This window comes from Perkinsus marinus, assembly GCF_000006405.1.
Source record: "Perkinsus marinus ATCC 50983 genomic scaffold scf_1104296955874, whole genome shotgun sequence".
Lineage (NCBI taxonomy): Eukaryota > Perkinsozoa > Perkinsida > Perkinsidae > Perkinsus > Perkinsus marinus.
Genome location: NW_003207677.1, coordinates 920624 through 937280, shown reverse-complemented (window position 1 = coordinate 937280; position 16657 = coordinate 920624). Strand labels below are relative to the sequence as shown.

The 16657-nt window shown below is 45.7% G+C and overlaps 5 protein-coding genes and 1 non-coding gene across 6 annotated transcripts; 4 read left to right on the top strand and 2 right to left on the bottom strand.

Annotated features, from left to right (window-relative positions):
- Nucleotides 1–295: 295 nt before the first annotated feature.
- Nucleotides 296–4321, top strand: Pmar_PMAR020680 (lectin-domain protein, putative). Its single transcript, XM_002775651.1, has 16 exons — nt 296–418; nt 463–531; nt 572–711; nt 778–824; nt 865–988; nt 1255–1318; nt 1766–1875; nt 1920–2017; nt 2069–2149; nt 2246–2336; nt 2854–2980; nt 3330–3407; nt 3469–3548; nt 3871–3926; nt 3978–4051; nt 4108–4321. The coding sequence occupies exons 1-16, from the start codon at nt 316–318 to the stop codon at nt 4182–4184; spliced, it is 1419 nt and encodes a 472-aa protein (XP_002775697.1). The 5' UTR covers nt 296–315; the 3' UTR covers nt 4185–4321.
- A 2348-nt stretch (nt 4322–6669) lies between these two features.
- Nucleotides 6670–8012, top strand: Pmar_PMAR020679 (hypothetical protein; the record flags this gene model as incomplete). The annotated part of the gene is made up of 7 exons (XM_002775650.1): nt 6670–6767; nt 6818–6952; nt 7018–7159; nt 7225–7313; nt 7360–7480; nt 7527–7619; nt 7673–8012. The coding sequence occupies 7 exons, from the start codon at nt 6670–6672 to the stop codon at nt 7784–7786; spliced, it is 792 nt and encodes a 263-aa protein (XP_002775696.1). The 3' UTR covers nt 7787–8012.
- Nucleotides 8013–9062: 1050 nt separating this feature from the next.
- Nucleotides 9063–9133, top strand: Pmar_PMAR020678. The gene has a single exon. It is a non-coding gene; the product is annotated as a tRNA-Gly (tRNA).
- Nucleotides 9134–12237: 3104 nt separating this feature from the next.
- Pmar_PMAR020677 (conserved hypothetical protein) lies at nt 12238–12859 on the bottom strand (the record flags this gene model as incomplete). Its single annotated transcript, XM_002775649.1, has 4 exons — nt 12238–12312; nt 12366–12507; nt 12555–12653; nt 12702–12859. The coding sequence occupies 4 exons, from the start codon at nt 12857–12859 to the stop codon at nt 12238–12240; spliced, it is 474 nt and encodes a 157-aa protein (XP_002775695.1).
- A 354-nt stretch (nt 12860–13213) lies between these two features.
- Pmar_PMAR020676 (ubiquitin-conjugating enzyme E2 J1, putative) lies at nt 13214–14488 on the bottom strand (the record flags this gene model as incomplete). Its single annotated transcript, XM_002775648.1, has 7 exons — nt 13214–13303; nt 13470–13618; nt 13673–13805; nt 13858–13949; nt 14003–14141; nt 14185–14312; nt 14362–14488. The coding sequence occupies 7 exons, from the start codon at nt 14486–14488 to the stop codon at nt 13214–13216; spliced, it is 858 nt and encodes a 285-aa protein (XP_002775694.1).
- Nucleotides 14489–14883: 395 nt separating this feature from the next.
- Nucleotides 14884–15823, top strand: Pmar_PMAR020675 (hypothetical protein; the record flags this gene model as incomplete). Its single annotated transcript, XM_002775647.1, has 4 exons — nt 14884–15028; nt 15074–15226; nt 15270–15370; nt 15698–15823. 4 exons carry the CDS (start codon nt 14884–14886, stop codon nt 15821–15823), a joined length of 525 nt encoding a protein of 174 aa, XP_002775693.1.
- Between the last annotated feature and the right edge of the window lie 834 nt (nt 15824–16657).

Below are 16657 nucleotides of genomic sequence, written 5' to 3'. Positions count from 1 at the left end.
CTACCAACCTTATAATCATACCACTCCTTCGTAGAATCGTCACGTATACTACCTCCACTACTACTGTACACTTGACGGAACTGCCTATGCCAATATATTTCTAAACATCGATACGTCTTATCGAACGCCCGGACCGGTGAAGAGGCCTTTGGACGGCTCGGGCACCTCGCTAATGACCAATCGATTAGAATGGCGAGCGAGACTTACAATTATTTCGATGAGATTTTTGGTGGCAAGATGGAGGGTTGGAGTTGAGAGACGCGGAAACGCGCGGGCCTACTTTGCATCTTACCATAGTGGGCCTTTGGATATTCAATGATTCGTCGATCAGCACTATTTTTCATCGTCTTGTGGTTGCTGGTGTTTTGTGTCGTTGCTGAGGATGATGCTGCACCATACTACCGAAGCCGACGACACCGTAAGAGATGTAAACTCATTGACCACCTCAATTTCAACTTTTAGACTGGGGTAGACGGATGGAACTCATGAGGCACAGCTTTGTCAGCCCATTAACATACTCCAACACACTTGGTAAGATTATAGATAAGGAATAGATATAATATCAAATTAGGTGATTGGTTTATGAACGGTGCCACAGTCGCTACGGATGATCATGTTATACTCAATCCTAGTATCGCACAAAGATACGGTATATTCATGCACACCATGCCTATAGAAACCACCGACTTCGAAATCCTATTCGATCTCTCGGTAAGTATCTTAGGTTCGACATGGCAAGATACGAATCATGTACGATTGGGGTACATTTCGCGTCAGGTAACTGATGGTCCATCTGGAAGTCGCGACTCGGGTTTCGCTTTATGGTGAGAACTACTAGCAGCATCGTTTGGACGACTACTTTAGGTTTACTACGATGAACTATACTGCTGAGTTTTCGAAGATTCGTGACGAACTACAAAAAGGTGACAATAAGAAAGATTGGAGAGCAGCCTTCAACGCACTTGATTATTCCCTTCTCGGCCAGAAGGTGAGTAAAAACGTCAAAAAAATATATTTCTCAATTTACCTTCAACAGTGTTGGAATTCATGTTCGCTCTCCTCAGCTGAGCTCAGAGGACTCCTCTCTAGTTTTCATACGAATTTGGGCAGGAGTGTACAGAAAAAACGATGAGAATTTTCCAAAGTTTTCTCGCAGTTTTCATGTTCCAAACAACACACTTTGCAAGTTCTTCCCCTCCACACTGATCTTCAATTCTCTGTTTTCCTTCCTGCATTGTAAAACGTCTTTCTCAGTCACGTTTCGATGGCTTTGGTATCGTTTTTACTCCTAAAGGCGCCTCAGGAGATGAATACACAGGTAAACCTCCGGCATCAACTACTCATATGAAAAACACTAGTGAAAAATATACGATTTCTGCATATCGCCAATATAGCGTTTTTCACAGAGAATCACGCTACATCACGTAAAACGGGTGAAACTCCATTAATGGAAATCTATTCTAGTTCGACAACTGATGGGAATTATATACACAATTTTAAAGTGTACGAAAGTTACATACTATATTTTAAGAGCGTTAGACGTAATTATCTTACCCTAAATTGAAAAAAAAATACATTGGAATTTGCTTACGAGTTGGCAAGTACAATCATCGCTTACCATCGTATTAACATTTTCCATCATCATTTTACTTGGTAATAAACGTCACAATGAGAGAAAAGTTTGCGTGGAAAATGCGCAAAGTAAATTCATTTCGGGAAAATCGTGTTTGATACCGTCCCTATCTGAATAAATATTTTTTCTCAGTTTCGGTAGTCACCAATAGGAACGACCAGACGATATCCTTCGACCGGGACATACCAGATCGTGCCTCTTCAGCTAGGGTTAACCTACATGCCAATGGAGCACCTGTTAGAGTAGTATATTATATTCATCTTTTATTAGAGACAATCCCTCCTAGATTGGCATTCGTGTCCGTCCGGATCTCATTATGGTCCGTTATCGTGATGGGAATAGACATTGGAGTGACCTCACCACAAAGAGAGGTGTATCACTGCCGTAAGTCGGGCGTATTATACCACTCCTCCTCCACATCATCATCATCTTTAGGTCATCTGGTTATATTGGCTTTACGTCGTGGAGTGGACAAACTCTCCCCACTGAGAAGGTGTCTATCATCGATATGCATGTGTAAGTAGTCTTCCCTACCCCATAACTTTTTCTGCATGCACTTGATTAATATATGTGTGATGATGTCGATAGGATCAGATGTGTATTCGAACTAAGGTACAACATGGATATGCATAAAGCAGGAGAGACCTTATCACAGGAAGTTGTTGATGAGCTTTCTGATGGTGGGAAGATCGATTGGCAAGAAGTAGGCTGAGGGAACTGTTGGTATTAAAGGCTTATGCATTAGCGTATATCTCTGAGTGACATTTTTCTATTCAAAGAGAAGTTCCTGCGAAGGGATCTCGTATGACGTTACTAAGAAAACAATAGCAGGTTGTTATGTAGATGGAAATAACAAATTCTAGTTTTTCGTAGTTACTGATCAATGGTGATGTCCCAGGCTGGTTAGTTAACAATTATTTTCCGATAGGGACTAATTGTAACGGCTACGATGAGTAGTAGCAATAAAGATATTATAGAGAGAAGACAATAGCAAGTGAAACATATATAAAATTTGATTCACTTCAGAGGCATGGCATATGTAGTTTTAGTACACTATAAGATCGCGAAGGCGACAATAGCGCCTAACGTGCCGCAACTAGAACAGTATGCAATATCGGGTATTCAAAGATCAACTCTCGTTATCAGCAATATGAATCGATATACGACGTTTTAAAATTCGGTGATCTCATCCGCGCTGTAGTTGTTCTCGTTGATGTCAGCTACTGACGAAGGACATTGGTGAGGATACCTTTCAACAGACTTTGGCTCTCCAGAAGGTCACTGAGATACTCCTCAACTACATACAGACAACCCAGCCAGAACTGGCTAAGGTCCATGCTCAGCTCGGTAGTAATAGTAGTAGTAGTAGTAGTAGTAGTAGGAGTAGGAGTAGGAGTAGGAGTAGGAGTAGGAGTAGGAGTAGGAGTAGGAGTAGGAGTAGGAGTAGGAGTAGGAGTAGGAGTAGGAGTAGGAGTAGGAGTAGGAGTAGGAGTAGGAGTAGGAGTAGGAGTAGGAGTAGGAGTAGGAGTAGGAGTAGGAGTAGTAGTAGGAGTAGGAGTAGGAGTAGGAGTAGTAGTAGTAGTAGTAGTAGTAGTAGTAGTAGTAGTAGTAGTAGTAGTAGTAGTAGTAGTAGTAGTAGTAGTAGTAGTAGTAACGATGGTGGCGATTAGTTTGTGGATTTGCGATTTTCGTTCAGGTAGAATTACTCATCAAGTTATCGATTTGGAGTCACGAATGAAGCAATTGAGGAAGGAAATCAAAGCTACTGAGGAAGGTATCTTTTATTGTTGTTATTATTATCAACGCACAGGGAAGATTTTGAGGATATGTTGTAGGTTCGGGTGGACTGTCTGTGTTGAAGAATCAGATGGTTGGTTTAAAGGAGATGCTCACGCGGGAATCCGGCGATCATAAGGTATCACACAAGGGGAGTCTCTGAATGGAATTGGTCGTGACGCGTTTATGTATACTTCGTTTAAGGGGATGGCTGAAAGCGTGATAGTTCTCACAGTAATGGTGGTAGAAGGAGGTCACCGCACAAACGTTCACGTCAACTTGATTTATTCGAGGAACAACTTGGATGGATTGCGATTTTATTTGTGTATTAATTTGTAATTGCATGCTAGGGAGATTGAGACTGTTAAGGGGAATAACTTTATTTTATTTTTTATTTTTTATTTTATGTGTATCATCGGTTGTGTATGTTGGATGAAATCTTCACTGTGCGTCATTGTCAGGACCGTGTTGAGAAGGTTAGAGAGCAGTTAACCAAGGTTGATGGTAATGATGGACGGTAATATCTACAGGCGGAGCGAAGCGTTGCATGTTTGTGCATTTTCGTCAGTTCGCTGATAAGTGATGATTTGGAAGATTCCATCAGCAGTTCGCATAGTTTGGCGAATAAGCTCTTTATGCTTTGTAAGGAGCATCTTGCAATCTCGTTAAATCTTGCATTTCCTCAATTTTTCGGTCAGGTATCATAGTAGTCGTCGTCGGTGGTTTGTATGTTTGGCGACAATTACAAGTCGTGGAGAAAAAGCATCTTTTCTAATCTTGTAGTAGCGCGCGAGAAATATCTTTTTTACATAAGGTTGATATGGAGGCGGAGCGAAGTTTTATTTCCCACAAAGGTGGAAAGTGATGGGTGAATTTCGTGGCGCGTGACGGAGCTCGTCATTATACTAGAGAGCCTCTGCGTTTCATCACTTATTGATTATAGTGTTGGGTTCATTTTAAATTCTTCCGGATGTGCTTTCCAGGAATTCCCTATTATTTCGGATTGTCAAAAATGTCTGTTTCGGAAGCTATATCGAATCCCGTAGTCCTACCATCACTCAGTGAAAGTTCGGAAGAAGTTGTCGGGGGTTTGGGAGAAACTTCGGCTGTTGTGACTTCGCCTAATATACCGGCCACTCTGAAGGAGAATTGGCCTGCAGTGGGAGTGGGAAAATCTTCGCTGTGCGCTGATACGGAAGATACGGGTAGTCGATTCAACGAGGAATCATTGACGTTGTTGGAAGTTGAAGAAGATGAGTTGATAGTTAGCGAAGCGAAGCAGCATTTTGTCGATGCTAAGATCATTTCAATTAAAGACGGAGTTACGGAAAAAATTGAAGTATCGGGTTGCAGTGTCGTGAAAGTGGACGTACGTGAGTATTGTATAAGCAGAAATGAGATGGTAATAATATTAGCGGAGCGAAGCGATATTTGAATCTTAATTTTTAGGTTGACTATGTGTTGGAGCTCACCTTGAACGGTATTTATCATAGGGCACCGAATAATACGTTTGTTCGGATTCACGCGCCCCCATCACCATGCTGCTTCACTGGCCTGCCACCTAGCGCTCCGATGATGATGCTAATGTCGCCGCCAGTTCCTTTTATATCGGAGGAAGAGGGTACAATGGACTCGTCTAGTAGTACTTCTGGCATACCATTACGGTATCAAGTTATACTAGAGGGCCCTCCGAACCCCTCAGCAGAATATGAGGTAATAGCGATGATAGTTTTGCATCGCTCCGCTAAGATATTGTTTTGGTCAGGTCCTCAAATTCACTACGTCTTGTGTTGTACGTTTGGATGCTGAAAGGTATCATGATCTTTCGCCTGAAGACTATCATAGACTCACTTTTGACGAACCGCGCATTATATTTGACATTCTGGCAGAAGAGTTATTCCCTCACGTGGAAGGGGATAGCTCGCTGCTTCACCTTAAACATCTCTAATATTGGATGTGATTATTATGGATTATTGTGACAACTTTCTGTGATGATTTTATTTCTCAAGTCGATTGCCGTAGTCATCCTCGTCGGTGAGGGTGTGGGGCACGTCGGAGGAAATACCCTGATGATTTTTCAGCTTGTAAAATAGTACTAGTCTTGGGTAGAAATATGATAAGCAGTAGTTGTGGAGAGTTATTACTGATGGTCGATGAGTATTTGCTGCGCTCCTCCTCCTCGTCGTCGTCGTTGTGGTGATGGAGGTGGTCGTGAGCAAGTTTTTCTTTGTTGTTTATGCGTGCGCACTATGAGAACGTAGATGCGACCGCGGATCTATAGACCGTGTTGACAGCCGTCTGGCTCGTCATATTCCGAATGTACTATTTTTGTCGTTTTCCTTTCTCTAGCGAAGCGAAGCAAGAAAACGTCATCCTTTTATTTTTTTCCAAACATAATGATGAATAATTGGGCGAACCGCAAAGTGGTCAAAGAATCTAAGGTGGGTTCATATCCTTTGTATCTTGTGAGATATGTCGAGTTGGAGGGAAGATACGCTGCTCGGTGCGCACAGCGAAGATTTTACATGTTGATTATGTAAGGTGCTAGGAAGGGTCGGTGCAGCTGCATGCGGTTCCGCCGACTTGGTGATATGAAACACGACGAGGAAAAGGAGGGTTTAGGACAGGGATGTGAGTAAGTGGATAGAAGGCAAACTAGTTGATGGAAATGATCCACACAAGTGAAGTGAATTTAAGCATTGTTCAATGTGACTCATGGGGGATTTGATCTGGGGTCTTCCGATAGATAGTCGCAAGTATTACTGAGAGAGTAATTATTCTCGTTATAAATTGGCTTGACTCTGGATGCCCAAAGATGCTGAATTCATTTTATCGGCGATACTACGAGTCCGCGGGATTTCGAGCAATCAACTTTGTGGGGGATGGGGAGCAGGAAGGTTCGAGGATAGAATTCGCTTTGAGAGGTCACCGGCAACATCTGGTTAGCGGCGTCACGACGATGTCCCCATGTGGGTGAGGATCATCTCTTATCGACGCGTTGTTCATGAACCTGTCGCGTATTGGGTACGAGGCAGAACGTGAGGGTAAGTGAGCTGCCTTGGAGGTTGCATAGGAGCCATGCAACATTCAGTCATTGTTGGTGATGGTTTTCGAGATTATTATGCTGTGTTGTAGCACGCGTGAGCCAAGAATACGCGGTATTGTGTGATCTGTCTCCCTGTATCGTTGTGTTATGGCAGCTGTTTGAACAGCGCTCGCCTTGTGGTATTATTTCTTCTGACAGTTAGTAACTCTGATAAATGCAAACAACTAACAGTCCCCAGATCAACCCTGTCACTGCTGCTACTCCATCATCCTTCCCTACGGTACAAGGAGTTGCATACAAGCCTAAAAGGGTGTAAGCTCTCATCGTTACGATGGAGATATCATCCTCATATGTCTTGCCAGGCTTGGAATACATCTTGCAGATGACCGTTTGGCCTTCAGAGTAAGGCTCACATTCTACCTGTCCCTCGTACCGATAATTTTTTGCATCGCCTTCGCCATCGCAGTGTGGTTCGTATCGGTACCTGTCTACATATGGTGAGTAGCAAGTGCAAAGGCGGCGGAGCGAAGCATTTTACGATTTTCGTATGTCGTTTTTTCAGGTATTATGTTCTGTTGGCCATCACGGTTGTCTCCCCCACAGCTCTGTATTATTCTTACGCTAATAACAGTCGTTCGTTTATGGGTCTTTACGCTGTTCTCAACGGTGCGTTGGCAGTGTGTCAGATCCTCTCAGTTTGGCAGGTAACTGTTGGCGGCTTTTGTCCCTTTTGTGCAGCAGCTTCATGGCTAATTCTAATGTTGTTCAGGTGTTGGACTATGTGAAGCGGTGCGAGACGTTTATAGAGGAGTGTGAAGTCTCTGGGCTCAGGGTGGTCCCGGCCGTTGCGAATCCAACGTAAGGGGTTAAGTAGTGTGCGAGGATGCAGTTGCTGATCTTAAAGATACGCATGTTCATTCTATTCGGTTTTGGACTATTCGACGTTCCAACACTGGGCGAATAATCAAGGCTTGACTTTCGTGATGTACCTGTCGTTTTTCATACCGGTGGTGGTATTGCATCTGGTAATTAGGGAAGGAGTGGTATGAGGTTCGAACGTTTAATTTTCAGATGTTGTTGGCATTGGCTCTAATGTGGTATTCGAAGTTGAGGAATGGCCTCAGGATTTCCACCACTGGTCCGATGGGAGGCGTGAATGCTACGGTAATATGAGGAATGAGTGGTATGATAGTCGCACATTTGAAACTAATGTTCAGGTTATCACTAGCGGGTATGTTGCTAGAGGCACTGAGGCTGATGATACGGATAAGGTTGCTGTTGGTGTACCTGTGTCGAGTCCGAAGAATAAAGAGGAGAATATTCAAGTGTAGCTCGGACGATGACGGTTCTCGGGTGTTTTTGAAAATACTTAGAATGGCTGGCCTATGTTAGTGATGATTATGCATTGACCACATAGTCCTTCTCTATCTCATACTACAGCTGAGCATGTGCTGTCGATGCATAGCCTCCTCATATTTTGTACCAATGTTGGTTAAGTCTAAGATCGCCGTTGTTGTTGTCGCCGGTTTGGTGGTGATATGAGGTCTCTCGAGGTCTATGTCAACTGATATGTTGTGTTTATCATCATGCGAGGGGGCATGTCTCCCAGTCGAGGTGAGTGATACAGAGTGGCGTTCATTTTCAGTATCTCCAACCATCATCAGTAGTTCTACGATAAAGGACCTTGCACTCTCATCTCCCCCTTCAACGGTTTCAGGAGTCCGATTCGAACCTAGCAGTATGTGAGCATGCTCAAGCGTTTCAACAGTAGATAATTTTATCGCTCGCAAAAAATTGATTAGACCTAGCATAATATGAGAGTATTGCGGTGAGATGATATTTGTTGTTTTCGATTGGTAGAGTCGGTCTTGGATGGTCTTAGATTAACTCGTGGATATTATAGCTTCGGTCTATAAATCGCCAAGATAATGAATTTTGCGAGGAAGGTATGCTAAGCATACGCTGCCTCAGGGTCATATGCGCCCAACTGATAGAGCTGTGGCAGAAGGCACGGTAGCGAGAGATTCCATGAAGGTCGATGAAACGATCGACCTCTTGCAGTGATGTCGATTTAAAAGCGCGGGAAGGGAGTCCCCCTCCTTCGACACCTTTTAATAGGGTTGCCCAGCGGTCTTTTGGGTAACGGTCTCGCAGTGTGAGAAACGACAAGAAGCCTTGAGATTTCGAGATGGTAACACTCGTGTGGTTGTCCGCTGATGACGGCGTCTCCCTTATCAATTGTAGCTCTAGAACGGCTCTTTTGATCAATGATAATAACCATTCACGAAACTGATACCCGTATGCTGCTGCTCTTCCACTTTCTATTGTAGATAGTTATCAGTTTACTTGGAGGAAAATCCCCAACAGCCCTCCTGGCATTAGGGCGACGCTAACATTCATCCGAGAGAAGCTTCCCCTGCCGGTTTGTTCATTCTTGAGCTCTCCGAGGACTTGTTTTCCCTTCCATCCCTGATAAGGTTGTTGTGGTAAGATTGTTCACTATTTCTGAATGAAGTTCGGCCATACTTGAATTGCGCAACGTTATGTAGAGAGAGTGAATAGGCACTTCGAGTAGACACGGGGGTGATATCGTCTTATTTATCAGTTGCATCATTGGTCTAGTGGTAGAATACAACGTTGCCATCGTTGTGACCCGAGTTCGATTCTCGGATGATGCAGTTTATTTCTGAATCATCTCCTATTTGCGTCGTTTGTCCCTAAACACACTAAGTTCCCTTGGCAGATTCCGTAGTCGTTTATAGTCCTGTCTTCAATCGTTTCTTTTCTAATGCCTGAGAAGCCTAGTCTCAAGTCGAATGACAGCGAATGCTATTCCTCCTCGCAGTTCGTTGAAGTGTAGTAGAAGCCCTTATTAATCAACTGGGAGTTGCTGGTATGATTATCTCTCAGGATTGGTATCGATATGGTAGAGAGGAGTTACGCTCGTCGTGTCAGAGGGTTCATCTTCCTCACATATTTCCCACCATTGATAAATCTCACTTTCATCACAATGTCGATTATATTGTCGATCCCTTCGACCGATTTGTGAGTGAAAGGGCACCAGTTCGATCCCACGGGCACACATCATTTTTCAGGTCAAACTTTCTATCATTATCGAGTCCCTTTTTACCCCTGCTGCCTTACTACGGATTGGTATTCGCCTCACCATCGATGGTCTTAGCTTACGGAACTGTAGCATGGACCATCATTGGCCTCCGAATAGTGACTATAGTACAGGTAGAGGCCGAATCGATACCCTATCTATCGCACCGCCAACTCTCCTTCAGATGTTCTCGCACATCTCTCTGGCCAATCGGGTGATATCTTCCTGCACCCTTGATACAGCTGGCAAAGTCATTGATGCAATGAGCCATCCCAAGTAGGTCGTCGGGAATGGACTATGCGGTGTTTTACTGTTAACGGTCGGTCGGGTCACCGTTATAGCAGCTCTCGAATCTGGACGAGCTGCTCCAATCAGAATGTCCTGGCGTAGTGGAGAACTACGGATTCACCGAGGACCCCCTTTGGGTGTTTTTTCTGTATGTGAGAGAGAAGAGGATAACTTTCGAATGTTTGTCACCTGTGGCGTTTCTGAAATCGTGAGACGATGGTCGATATGGTCGAATATCGGAGTCCGAAAGTGATGATTGGATATGCTCTGTTAAGGTACGTTTGTAGCGGGATGCTCCCTAGCCAATGGGAGGATGCAGCCAATATTGTGAACAACAGTGGAGTTATCTATACAGTTGGCCTCTCATGCTTCCTCATAGAGATTGCTGTCTATTTGGTAAGGAGTGGAGATGCGTGACGCTCACAATGGTAACATATATTCGAATCGTATAAGTGGACAATGTTTTCATTCGTGAGGCCATAAATTGACCTTCAAATGGAGCCAACTTGGCTCACTCGGGGCCTCCACGGAATTTGTCGTGTCCGATAAGAATAATCACGCCGTAGCGCTTCGTTCTCGTGGGCTGCAGACTTTCGCCATTACCGCACGAATTTCAGCTTATCCTCGCATGATGTCTCTCAGCTCCTCGGTGTGTTGGCGCTGAGATTCTTCATCTTAATGAGAAGGAGACGGATCCTGAGGAAATCAGCCCCAGTTGATGCCTCAGAGGTATTACCTATGCATGCCCACTTGGCACGAAGACTTAAGGGGGGTGTTGAATTGTCATTGCCATCGTGAGCAGGTTAACTACTTCTATACGGATTTTCCACAGTGTAGTTAGTATTCGATAGTACTAGTAGATTATTAGTAGTATAATATACTAACTAGTAGAACGATCAGTGATAGTAGGAAAAGTTCATCTCATATCGCGTTCCGGGAAACTTCGAAATGTATACTGTGGGTATTGTTACGAGTAGATGGGTAGTGACGCTTCTCAGAAACCCTTCGATGGTGAATTGAGAAGGATGGACACATGTGCGACTGAGACTGATGTGGTGCAGATGGTCGGAGTGCCAGTAGCTGAGATCAAACGCGGTCTCAAAGTGACGGATAGCTGCGCGGTATGAGGTGATTCTTGTACATGACAAGTTGCCAGCCTCATCCCTGGTCAACATCGGTCTTTAAGACTCTATTCATGAGCAATTCAGCATTGATGTTCCTAAGTGGATTACTTGCCTATCCTCACGGAGGGCGCCTTCGATGCCACTACAATGAAGCGTGGAGTTGTGTTGCGCATATTCAATTGAAAGAAAAGTAGAATTCCCGAGAGGCCAGTTGAAAGTGTAACAGCAGTCATATTCACTCTGAGTGTTGGAATGAGGATCGGAATTTATCACATCCGCATGTACCGTCCAAGTCGGTGATAGAACGGTTGTTAAGACAGTGAACTTGGATGTGAGAATAGAGCCCTGCGCCGCAAGATCGTGGAAACATTAGAAGGATTGACGATGAAGGGAAAAGCCATACGGATAGCGTTCGGTCGTAGAATAGTCTATGGGAGGGTTCTCTGGCAAAATGAATCAGTAGGGACAATTGGCGTACCTCAAAGGTGAAGCTAGCATGGTTATGACCTGTAACTCACGGCGATTAATAAGAGTTCATAGTGAAGGAATCATAATGAGCATGAGGGGCGCATGGCTCCACGCCTCATGCCAGGATTCAACCTTATGACTCGAGTGTTCCCCATGTCTTCTCCTAGTGGTAGAATACAACCCTTCCGCGGGGGCATCTGCGCTATAGATGGGCAGTGTAACGTTTTCTTACGGTTTACGTTACGGTGTGCGTAACGTAAGTAGTCTACGATTACGAAAATGCCTTACGGCTTACGCTTGATGCTGAACTGCCTTTTTGGAAATTGTAACGGAAACATTCGCTGTAATGCACTCCACCACAGCGCACATAGTTCTTAAACTCGTTTCTGGTGGCTCGGATTCAACCGAACCGCTGAAAGAATAACATTTGGTTTCGCATTTACCACTCGTCCTTCTTGCAAATTCCGTCCGTCTTACTCCAAGGCTGCGAGGCTTGAAGCGTAACCGTAAAAGTGAGCCATAACAGTCCGTAACGCAATTCTGCCTATCCATAGGCTCGAGTTCGATTCTCGGGTAATGCAGTTCCGCCCACTCGTTTACTCGCATATTCAAATCTAACCTTAACTCCTCCGAATATGAACATCTCAGCCTCCCCCATGAGGGATCAAATCCAACCACCACCCAGTGATCACTCATAACACATGACCACAATGTCCAACACGCTAGAAACGTATATCAATATCAACCACAGCCTGGACCGTCCTATATTTGGCATAGATATGAGAGTGATACCCTAACCTTAGAACCGAGTATTCTTCTGTTCGCCGATACCATTGGCCTCGGCATAAGCCTCGCAGGCCGCCGAAAGCTGTGCCTAACAACATCGAAGTCTCTCGATAGGATACCCGAGGATTATGAGGCGATTACCGCAGTCCTCTGAGGTGGCACACCACCCAACAGCTTCTCCGCGCCTCTCAAATAGCGAGATTTGGCAGAATCGGTACCGCCGATAGCATAGCCTCCGGCTTGGGAAACAGTCAGCTCCGCTCCGCTAGGACGATTGCACTCTCTGAATTCAACAGAGCCCCTCGTTTATGACAGTGACGGGAGTGATACCTCATTTTGATGAACTGCTTAGCACAGCCATCTTGGGTAGGGGACTTGGCACACTGCATGAGATCGATGCCTTCCTGGATGCAATAGTTGATGCCGAGACTAACACGAGTATTAGTCCAACGTCACTCTACCGCCACTGTATGTCACCTCTCTCCGCACTGCCTTAAGGCCTGCTCCTGCTTACTGCATCTCGAAGGGTTACCATTACACTTAGCCATGCAAGCATTATACTCCGCATGGATCAACTTGCATCTCTGAGCTTCGGACGCCACGCCTGATTTGTTGGAGGCAGCACCCGCAGTCATTTGAAGGAGAAAAATCGGTTAACAATGACAGGACCCCAAAAATGCTGCAGAGAACCTCATCCCCCTTTGCTGAACTCAACACGGATATCCTCCTATCGGTGATCTCACTAGTGTGGATAAAAACGTATAAGACACGTCATCGTCAACTACCAGACAGTTACCGGTAATAGACGGTGGAAGTGTCGAACACAAGAGGCTGCGAGTAGAAGAACACACCACAGTAAGCGAATCTACTCTTCCACAAAAGCTGATAATGGTCTATGCTATAGTACATGAATAAAATACCCTCCCTGGGATTAGAACTGGGGTCAGTTCTCTGATGGCTGCGAGTCCATCTTGGGCAAGGAGCATTCCCTATTGACCACTAGGGCCGATGAACGCTTCTGGGGGATGTCTGAAGCAGTCGACGATGAGGGCTATTGCGAAACCTATGACGGCTAATATCTGAGCAGAGGAATCATTAGGGACAATTCTCGCAGCGGACCAGCATTACTCCAAGGTTGATCAGGAACAACCCAGATTCCTCCGAATTCCTTGGCAATTGCAGCAACTGAATACGACAAATACCTCAGTAGCCCTGAAAGGCACTTGTAACAGAGCAAGACCCCACCTGCATGAGCATCGACATCTTCCTAGGTGGACGCCTGGCTAACGCCGCCGCACTGCTCTGTTCATCTGCATTGCCGCCAGGAGAATCTGTTTGCTTTCCAGTGGGAGTGGGTGTCTCGGGTGTATCGTCGATTGCCTTCTTTGGGCTACCTATAGGCAACAACCTTGACCCTCATCCTGCAGTGTAAAAACAGCGCTTCTCACTTGGCAACTCTTCCTCATTATTGAGGGCTACGAAAGCCATAGGTTTGGGCACATCCTCAGTATCATCACTGTCCTGTTGGGGAAGATCCTCTTTATCGTCGTCGCCTCCCGGCAAGAGGTCCTCATTGGACGCCTAGGAAGGATATATAAACGCCGACTTCCAACCCATCGACAACCGCTACTACCTCGCACATTTTACACGTCCACGCTCGGCTTTCCTCGGCCAACTGTCGACGAGTCTCTGCCGGCCAATCCAACGCGCCGATGGCTCCTTCACCTGAATGGAGCGCAGATGTAGGATTCAAAATCGGTGAGAGAGTGGAGATTCACCAGGAGTGGGCATAAAGCTCCTGAGAGCTTCCATAATGGTTCGAATGCCCCAGGCCGGCTGCCACAACTCGGGATGATAACTTGAGATCGACAAACATATTTTCTTATTAACTTCAAAACGACCATTCGGGGTTAATAACTGAACGAAGATACTCATGCACCGGTGCATTCGAGCAGCTTACCATGATGACCGGCGGTCCGAACGGGTAATTGCTGGGCAAAACGATTCGGCCATGATAGCGTCCACCTTCGAACTCAGTCCCCGGCGGTCCCTTGAACGTATAGTGCCACTCGAAGATGCTATCGGCAGCTGCAGAGTCGATGGTCAAAGGCAAGCCTTAGCGAAATATGGTTATTACTGGGAGAGGCAGTCCAATTGCTGCTGGGGTTGCGCTGAATCTCTAGGATTTCCCTTTGAATACGCCGTATCGTCTGGCTCGACGCGTTTACGTGAGAGCCGCTACTACTGCTGTTCGTAGTCGCCATTGTACAAAGTAGAAAAATCAACTTTGAAAAATTGGCCTCCATCCTGAATCTGTGAGACAAATTTTGGAGTCTCTCGAGATCATGAACTCTGAAAAATGTCGCGCGCCACGAAATTCTCCGAACAACTGAGACGATAGCAGCACGCAAGTCCCTCCGCAGTCAGTGTTCGTCTTGGACGGGCAGGTCGATGGGAGTGATGCTCATGAACTGAATTGAATCTAAGCAGTAGACGATGATTCATTCCGTCGGGGGCCGTGGCTTCAACAACAGGTATGAAATTTATGCAGTGTGAGCAAGATTCGAATATCGATCAAAGATTCAAAGTAGGTCCGGAATGAACCCATTCATCCCATCTTCAATATTCCTTTTGCAATGTTGTTATTGGTCATCACCCCATGAGCCCACCTCAGCAAGCTCCATCGTCCTCGTCTCTCGGTGGCCTCACTGCCAACGCTGTCAGTCTGGTACGAAGCGCCAGAGAGTCCGAGTGGTTGCCTAATTACGATGCCCAGAAGATTCGCTCGGTTGTGAAGGAAATGGGTACCCTAACCCGAATCATGGACCCCTGTATTCGCTCTCATTCAGGTGACCTGTTCCAGAGGCTTCTGCTTGCACAACACGTGGCCAGCCGACTGCCTGCCAATGACGATGATGATTTTGGTGGTAGCAACAAGACGAATAAGAGAGCATCCTTGAGCCCTGTCGTCTACTTGGACGCCATTCTTCGGAATCGACAATGTACGCCCTCCTTCTGGCCAACTCATATCCTCATTGCCCTCAGGCGTTTTGGCCTACCTCCAATATCGACTAGATGTGCTCATGTGTCTTCGATGGCAAGCTGGCTCGGCCTATGTGTTGGCTGACCTCATAGGGCCTCGACCAGTACTATCGACTCTGTGCCTTATGTCTCAATTGATAAATCCATCGAAACGGAAGATGATGTTGATAGGTTGCATTATTGTAGCATTACTATTGTGAAGTAGTAGAGTATATGTGCGTTATGACGTAGAATTATCATGTATCGTAGCGACTACTACCGTCGAAAACACGAGAAGAATTGAATTTCGGTGAGGTTATCCAGCCATCACTATCTCGAACAGTGAGGGAGTAGTAATGGCCACTACTATGCTCGTACAGGGTATGAATATAGACGTATTCATGTATCAAAGTGGTCATCGTTTGATTCGTTTTTGTTGTTGTTGTCTTCAGGTTACTGATGGTGGAGAGGATGGGTCGTCTGGGGTGAAGGCGGCAGGTGATACCATCGCCGGTCGACGCCTTTCCCCGGCTGAACGGAAGTTTGTCTATAAGTACTCAGACCTCTTAGAAGAGTAAGTTCCACTAGTGCTCCTCCTCCTCACCGCGATCGATTCTGGTCATCAGGTACATGATTGGATTCACGAGGGAGTCACGGTATAGCAGGGTTTTAGATCTGACTTCTGATCTACAGCCACCTCCACCTGTCCCCGAGATAGCAATTCGGCCCAACCGAGAAATTCACCATCGGTCTTTGCTCACCGGCGAGGTGAATTTCTACGATAGGGACAGGGAGTAAGCGTCTCGAAGAGGCTTCTACTAGGAGGAGTGCTCTTCCGCATTCATGCTTGTGGTTTCGCCTCTTCTCCTCAGTAGAGTTCCCTCATTGTAATGGTCAGTTACAATTTGAGCCGCTCCGACTTCTACAATTACGTTAAGGCTGGGTGGGCAACCGACGTAACGGACCAGGCGTGACGACTCCCATGCAGTAATTCTCCCAATACCATACACTCTTTGTCGAGTTACCGTTTGCTCCTCGTCTACTACGTATGTACGTGTTCATAGTTTATGATGAAAGCATCGCCTAGACACTCGTGTGATCCATTCACCGCATATTTTATTAGTATGTAAAGTGTGAGCTGTATAGGTCGCTGACGATTAGGATAATGATATATAGTGCTTGGTGATCTTGTCGGCCCTCCCTTGTGGTAGTTGTGATTCTCTCTTATATGCCGATGTTCTCCCCAGAGGATGGTACACAACGTCGAGTAGAAGACCTGACCAGGTTAGTCTTATGAAGATCCCCCTCTGCTATAGTTCTATTCCAGAATTACTTCGTTGTCTACCCTTTGGTCCAACGTTGTGTCGAGGGCAAGGGGACGATCAGTGAAGTCGGCTGTGGGTTTACTATCG